Source organism: Hyalella azteca, unplaced genomic scaffold (genome assembly GCF_000764305.2).
Source record: "Hyalella azteca isolate HAZT.00-mixed unplaced genomic scaffold, Hazt_2.0.2 contig13934, whole genome shotgun sequence".
NCBI lineage: Eukaryota > Metazoa > Arthropoda > Malacostraca > Amphipoda > Hyalellidae > Hyalella > Hyalella azteca.
In genome coordinates this window covers 28,555-36,611 of record NW_025943838.1, presented here as the reverse complement: position 1 = coordinate 36,611, position 8,057 = coordinate 28,555, and the positions used below count along the sequence as shown (strand labels likewise).

The window sequence follows — 8,057 nt, the reverse complement described above, 5'->3', positions numbered from 1 at the left end:
AAATGTATGTCACAAATCAATTTTTTGTTTCCTGTGCCAATATCCTTTAAACACGGCAAATAAAAATTTTGCAAAATTAGTCAGTTCAAACTCATGGCTTGATGCAAAATTTTCGTCAGTTTTCTTTCCCGTAATCTTCACCAAACACTGTTTGTTATCAAATTTGACCGCCGAATTCAGGTTTCAATAGACAAAATATTGTGATGTCTGGGTCCGTATTTCAATTAATTAATTTTTTCTTACTTACTAGTTTAATCAACTAATTTGCTAGAAGTGGTTTGCTCAAATAAAGATAAGTTATTAATAAATGGAAATTGCAATGTCTATTATCGAATGAATATTATTTTTTCAGGTAACTATTTTCATTCATGAATAGATGAACGTAAAATGAACGCCATGAAAACGTCAGAAGTGTTTTTATTATGCATATTATCGTTAGCCGTGAACCTCCAGGAAGTGTCGGCAAGCGGTGAGTGGTGTAGTCGGTTCTATATGGCATGAATATATATATCATATATATATATATCGTGGTTCGATATCCAACACGTTCCCTGCGCTTCGAATTTTTCCTTTCATCAAAATAAATTTTGCGGGTGAAAACAAAAAGATGTAATTCTTCAAAATAAACATTTTACATTTTAGCTAATATACTGTCCATGTTTCAAGATAGCACTCCTTAAAAATAAACTTCGTAAAAGCTTCGCTCAACATCACTTGCATAAAATATAAAATGAGATATGGTTGAATTTTGATATTAAATTCTAATTCTTGCAAACTATTATTAACCTTATTATTTCGTGTTGACCTTCAATATTTTTAACTTTCACTTTGTGGTGGTATCACAATGATGCCATTGATCTAGAAGCGACAGGTATTATGAGTACACGCCAGACACAGCTTTTTATAACCAGTCAAACCAGCAGAGAATTTTCAGACCAATTTGATATTCACGGTGGAAAAACATCGTATTCTTAGATAATGCGCACAACAAATAACTTGAACAAACAACCCATTTAAAATAAATCAGTTCCTATTTTTTACTATCACTATTTTTTTAAACTTGAAAACTTTATTGAAAGATAACTAGTAAACTTCGGATTATTGACATGCGTTCAGTTATGCCCCATTATTCAACAAATAAATTTAACATTTTTAACGTTTTTACACGACTAATATATATATAATATCGTGGTGATGGAGCGGTACGATAAAAGAAAAAAAACGCAAGTACGTGGCTCTCTCTTATATATACTGTATGTACTCAATTTTCGACTTTAAAAAATATAACGCTTGGAAATTTTAATTATATATTTATTAATTCTAGAATATTCATACTACATAATAATTAATTTTATACTGTGCTCATAATTTATCTTATGATTGCAGCGTTTACAGAAATGAGTGATCTAGAAGCTATACAGGCCGCCCTTGATCACGCCGACAACGCCTTGAGGGACTTACAAGTTCTACTGTACAACGCCACGGAAATGACCAGCACGTCACCTGAGACTACTGTGTCTCAGTCAACAGATTCCAGCGAGGCAACTCTGTCAACTTCGAACGTGCCGTCCACAACTCTGATATCTTCCACCAAAAGTACTGTCATAATTTCTTCCACAAGCTTCAACATCACTGAGGCTACTTCTCCTACCGCCAGCTCCACTGAAGATGCAACCAGTACCACCACCGGTGAAACAATTCCTACCGATCCCACAACAGAGGAAATATCCACAGTCGCAAACAACACCACCGAGCGAACAACTAGAATTTCAACCGACAACACTGAAGAGACAGATTCAAGCCCTACTACTATCGAGGAAACAACTACAAAACATTCAAAGACCGACGAAACAACTGAAACCCCTACCACTACCGGGGAAACAATTCCTACCCATACCACAACCGAGGAAATATCTACAGTCGCAAATGACACCACCGGGCGAACAACTTTAATTTCAACCGACAACACTGAAGAGACAGATTCAAGCCCTACTACTATCGAGGAAACAACTACAATACATTCAATGACCGACGAAACAACTGAAACCCCTACCCTAACAGAGAAAACTGCAACTACCACAAACCAAACTGAGGTAACAACAGCAAACCATTCCACTGCTAAAGAAACGACCACAGAGTCTACAAGGACCGAAGAAACAACCTCTACAACCAGCATGGAAACAACTATAGTGATTGTCACCACCGTCGATACAACTCCCACCCCGACCAGCACTGAGGAAATATCAATGACACCAACCCCCACCATGGCAATAACTACAACCACCAATACCGAAGAAACGACTAAAGCGCTTACCACAACGGAGGAAACAACCCCAACCTTCACCTACGTTGAAGACACTACAACTACCCCGTACCCTACTTCTGAAACAACAGTGCTCAGCCTTACCAGCGAGGAAACAACTCTAATCAAAACCACCTCTGATGAAATAACTGAAACGTCTACCGCAGCACACGAATCTACTTCAGCATCTATCGCAACCGAGAGTACGACTTCAGCCCGAACTGCAATTGAGACCACAATTAACACTCCAACCACCTTCGAAGTTGTAACGACCATCTCTACTACTCCCGAGGACACGCATCCTACGCATGCGAGCGCAGAGGAAACGTCTGCAGCTCCTACCAGCGCAGACGCTATAACTGATACCCCTACCACCATCGAGGAAGGAAATACAACATTTACAACATCCGCGGAAACGATCCCAACCGCTGTCATCCGCGAGGAATTTTCCTTAACCACCACATCCACCGTGGAAACAAACAACCACGTTACTTCCCTCGAAGAAATAGCCTCAACTGCTACCACCATCACTAACGAATCATTAATCACCACTAGCAAAACAGCGGAAAATACTACTATTATCATCACTGTATCGTCAACCACTACTATGAACCCAGCAGAAACAACTACTATTGCCAACACTGAATCGTCAACCAACGACTTGTGGCAAAGACGGAGTTCGTCTCCGGAAATTGATCAGACAAGCAACATAATGCTTCACTCTCCTAACACATCTCAGGTGGCAGAATTGAGAAGATCCACTAATGAAGGTATTAAAAATACAATGAATTCCGATGAAAACCATCTTTATGACCCGAAGCCAGTAATCCGGCGGCTACTTGGACTGATTGATAGAAACGATCAAAGTTTCTTGGGGCCGTCGGTCGTAGTATCGAACGGCAGAACAGTCAAGTTCATCGACAAGGTTGCGAAGAATCAACTCAAGGAAGGTGATGTGCTTGCTGATGAAGACGAAAATTTTGACTATGCTCACAATTATTTCGATGAAAAAGGCGAAAATGAATTCAGGGAGATTAAAACTCCTAACGAAATGCATCAAAAAGACACTTTGTTATTGGCTGTTAATGGAGATTCAAGTTTTGGTCCCAAGCACAACCGTCGGAATTACGTTCAAGTGCAAGATAATTACATGAGCGATGACGACTCATATATAATGACGAACATTGCCCAAGCAACAGAAAAACCAATAAATCTTTTCTCTGAGGTCTCCGCTAAACTATGGAGAGCATTATTCATTCAGCGGAAGATTCCACAAGAAGCAAGACTAAGATTTCGTCGATCTTTGCAAGAGAAAGAAGAGGGTGATAACCTACAAAACATTGACCTCCTGAGCATTGAAAGCAACAGAACAAACGCCGACTGGGAGGCTGATGTAATCTTGGTAGTTTCCAAAATTAATCGGCTTTCATATGAGGTATGAATTAGCGAACAGTTTTACATTATCTATCAGTTTTATATTTATTAATATTACAAAGCAATATTAATAAACGTCAATTTGGTATATAATATTTTGTTAAATTCCCTATATTCAGAGCAATGTTTCAAATCAATACGCTCTAGAAATTCTTATTCATAAAGACAAAATGAAATGAAATTATTAGAGAGAAAATCAGTAATGTACATGTAAAAATTGTTCTTTCTGACTAAATTTAATTCATTTACTCGCCCACCTCATCATCAGCGCCTCAATCATTGGTTACGTGCGGTAGGGTCCGTGCCGTGAGTCGCACATATGTAATCACTTTAGAGCGCATTATTTTTGCCAGCCCTTTACTCAGCAAAGTAAGTCTTTCTAACTCGTCCATTTCGTGTGGAAGTTCATGCAGCGGAGGCTCACGGCGGTCATGCATTTAAATAACCAAATTCTTAACAACATTCGGTAATATAATATGGATTTCACCCTGCATACAAGAGGCATTAAATACCCTTTATTTATTCATCTCCCGTGAATTGATTTGATGTAAACCAGATTCTTGATGGAGCAACGGACAGGGAACACGGCGATGAACTAGAGTCCCAGGCGTCCGCCCTGGATGCGCTCGTGCAGGAAGGGTCGTCGGACCCCAGCCTGGTTGAGGGCTCGCACGAAGAGCTTTACGTCCTCGTAGAGAACACGACTCAAGTCCTGGACATCGCGGAGGAATACGTCGTGGCTCGGATCAGTGAGACGCAGGTGACAGTGAAACTGAAGAAAGCAGAGGACATATACAAGTGGTTATTTCAAGGCTTCAGTTACACTAAGGGAGGTAGAAAATATTTGAAACAAGTCATGATATAAGCGAGAAGCCTTAGGTATCAATCATGGAGATAAAATAGATTGGGAAATCAAGAATTAGAAAATTAACGTAAATGATTTCAATAATATTAAACTCATCTGATCTACTAAATTGACGTATTAAATTATGAAAAATGACATAAATTTGGATGGATTTTTCTCTTGGGTTCATTCCATCTTCGTCGCGTATAAATGATACCCGTGGGTGTGAACGCTTTGCACGATTCCGCCGATAAGCTCACCACGTCCGTAGATTGTGGTCACGCACAATGATAAGATTAACGTGGAGGGAGCCTCCCGCGGAATGACGCAACATTATCGCTGCTGATTAATGTAATGACAATGTATGGTGTATTCTGGAAGCTAAAGCCATCATAACAGCGATGCATGCTATTTTTTACCACCAATCGCGCCTTAAACTGTTTTTCATAATCGGTTTAACCCTTCATTATGTTAATCTCTTTTCGTCCTGGTCAAAAGATGTTTATGAGATGGATTATTCGAGTATTTTAGTCACTTGATCTATACTCGAATTTCCTCAGTGAGATTACCCAATAAATCTCAGGAGTTACCTCGTTACTTAATTTAACTCGTCTTGCCAAGGATTATATAATTATTTTTCTGTATAAAATAACAGCATGGTTGCTCAAGTAGATTAGTTCAGGATCGAATTACACGAGTTGGTAGAGGAGAATTAGTCAACATTTTTGCAAGTTTTACCGCTAATAGCGTTTCTTGAACACCTACAGGACGACGTGACAATCCTCATAGTCACCATCACGCTGTCGAGCGTGGCGATTGTGGCAATCCTCTTCGGGCTTCTGTTCTATTTCACTCGACCGTGGTCAGGGAGGTGTATCTTTCCAGGAAAGATCTGGAGAAAAAGGTATTTTATAAGGCGTTACATTACACATTTGTCCGCATACACGGGGTTGTTCAATATTTAACTCAACCTTAAGTGGTTACACGAATAATCTAGAAACAGAAAGGTAAACGAGTCAAGTGCGGGTAAAGTTTGTATTTCTGAAAATGTTAAGAGAAGGGTCTGCCGATCAAAAAAAATTCTTAACTGACTGACAGATCTTCCTGAAACTTTGTACACATATGATAAACATTAAAAATTTGGTTTATATGATTTTTGAGTAAATGAAATAAAACGTGAAATGCATAGAAAACGTAAAAAGGGGGACTTTCGAAGTATCTATATCCTCTTTTCCTTTACGAGCCACGATATTGAGAGACAAATTATGCGATTCTCAACCCATTTGTGACTTTAATGCATTATCTAGCGCCCCGAGATAGCAAACATTTTTCTACATTTTCTTAGCGGACTTTTTTTCATTTCTTCACCTCTTCCCCAATTTCGTTAACTTTCACAACAAATAAGCCGAACAATAAATAAATCAGAAAAAGGGCTTCTAAAACCGCTAAATATTTTCTTTACAAATTGAATGATATGCCTTTCAATATTGTAGTTCGATAATTAGAGTAGCAAATAGATTTTAAATGAGGCAAAAATGGCAATTTCAATAGTCCAGAAGAGAGAATTATTAAGTGAAATGGATTAAGAACGATACATAGGCTGAAGAATTTGCATGATAATGTGTCCCCAATTTTCCAATCGCCTATTTCTCGTATTGATGGTACATCATGCGTCGAGCGACTTAATTTGTTATCCAGTTTAACGCTGTTAATGCAAATGTGGCCTGAACAACATGGAATGTATTAACTTAAAAGGCTCTTCTCTAAACTGTTGAGTTAATTCCTTTCCTTGTACTTTCCTTGAGGCTTTATTGCATAATTAACACTTTCAAGTATGTTTTTATTCGCATGTGAGTTATTCAACACACATCATAGTTGAAACAACACTTTTTTGGTTGATAATGTATATGATGATATTTTTATTTTTGTAGATACTTGTCTAAACCTGTACAAATAAATAGTGTTTTTACTCAATTTATGTCTAATCTTGAAATAAATAACATAAAATAAAAAGGTTAATTTCAACGACAAATTGACTGATTATTTTGCAGTACGGCAATGGATGTCATAGACGACATCTCCATGGACTTGAAGGAGACCGTGACGACTAAAAGATATTCAAGCTACAGCAATACAAATTTCGTCAACTCTAATACCTCCGTGGACCCTTTAAAAATTCAGGAAAACCAACAGCCTCGTCCACAGACTCCAACGAAACAAGAATACGTTGGAAAAACAGCCTCGAAAAATAGCGGCAAGCCTTCACTGAGGTCCGTGAAATACACGGGCGATTTTGAAGATACTCAAGAGTTCTATGGTAAAGGCGGGGCGGTTGTGGTCATCAAACCAAGACAGGGAATGATGATCTCCAAGTCGTTGAATTCATCGACCAACGGGAACTTGCAAACGAAAGATCAAACTGAACTTGCGGGTCAGGAAATGAACATGCCAAACATGAGGAACGGGGAAACATCAGCCAGAAACAAGAGCAATTCTTTGCCAAAGGAGAACGCGAAGTTGAAGAAAACTAGTGGTATCGATGAGGAGTTCCTGGACGTGTCGTTGAACGAAGAGCGGCGTCGGAGGAGCGAACCTTTCTTCATGCACATGCAGACAATCGACCTCAGCGACGAAGATGACTTCGGTGACCAGCTGTACGAGAGTGAGCAGTGAAAATTAGAGAAATCATTTGATTACAAACCATTTTTAGAATTATTATGATCGTGCAAAAAATATTAAGCCATATTTTGCGTCCAAATGATGAGAGGTGTGCATCACAGTGCTGGATATTCTGGATAATGTATTCGCCAAAAGGATAGGCCTATATGTAAGATGTCAAAAGGATACAATGTAAGATGTCAAAGTTAGAAATACAGACTTTGCCTTCTGATTTATATTAACACATCCAACTTTTAAAGCTGACAGTTTTATCCCCTTTATATGCATGATGCAATTTTATGACTTTATAAGCAATTAATTTACACTTCGTTCAGTCTAGGACCTCATACAGATGAAATAAGATTATTGACGCACGATCCTATTAGTATATGCATTTTAGTAGATTAAGTGTATATAGTTCTCATCTAATAGAATTCATTCAAATTGTATTATCACTATTTGTCGTTTCAGTCGTTGAGTGACGTCACATGATTACATTTCACAATTTTTAAAAATTGTGCGAAATGTAACGCATTGGCTGAATTTAATTTTTGGTGACTTTCCTTTTTGATTTTTTTATGTGATTTTTTTTCGGTAAAAATTCGATTGAATTGTCTCGATTGGATAAGAAAATTAAGTTTGTTTTTTATGTGGCATTAGTGATTTCATCAATAATTTCTTTTCCTTTCGTTGCTGCTGAAAAAAAAACCGTATGCATAATAAGGGAGCTTTACCCGCAGCAAGCATCAGGCACATACCATTTAATCCTATCTTCCCACACGTGGCAGCTCAATATATCTGTTAACTGTACACATTGAG

General features: G+C 38.2%; 1 protein-coding gene across 1 annotated transcript; it reads left to right on the top strand.

The window, feature by feature from the left end:
- The first annotated feature begins 350 nt into the window (after window positions 1-350).
- LOC108667686 lies at window positions 351-7,786 on the top strand. The gene is made up of 5 exons (XM_018154733.2): window positions 351-469; window positions 1,387-3,737; window positions 4,293-4,496; window positions 5,348-5,484; window positions 6,632-7,786. The coding sequence occupies exons 1-5, from the start codon at window positions 388-390 to the stop codon at window positions 7,251-7,253; spliced, it is 3,396 nt and encodes a 1,131-aa protein (XP_018010222.2). The 5' UTR covers window positions 351-387; the 3' UTR covers window positions 7,254-7,786.
- Window positions 7,787-8,057: the final 271 nt, after the last annotated feature.

Coding starts and splice junctions, on each gene's coding strand:
- LOC108667686 (XM_018154733.2), top strand. CDS start 388: ATGAACGCCATGAAAACGTCAGAAGTGTTTTTATTATGCATATTATCG. Junction 4,497..5,347: donor CTCGGATCAGTGAGACGCAG/GTGACAGTGAAA, acceptor GAACACCTACAG/GACGACGTGACAATCCTCAT. Junction 5,485..6,631: donor GGAAAGATCTGGAGAAAAAG/GTATTTTATAAG, acceptor ATTATTTTGCAG/TACGGCAATGGATGTCATAG.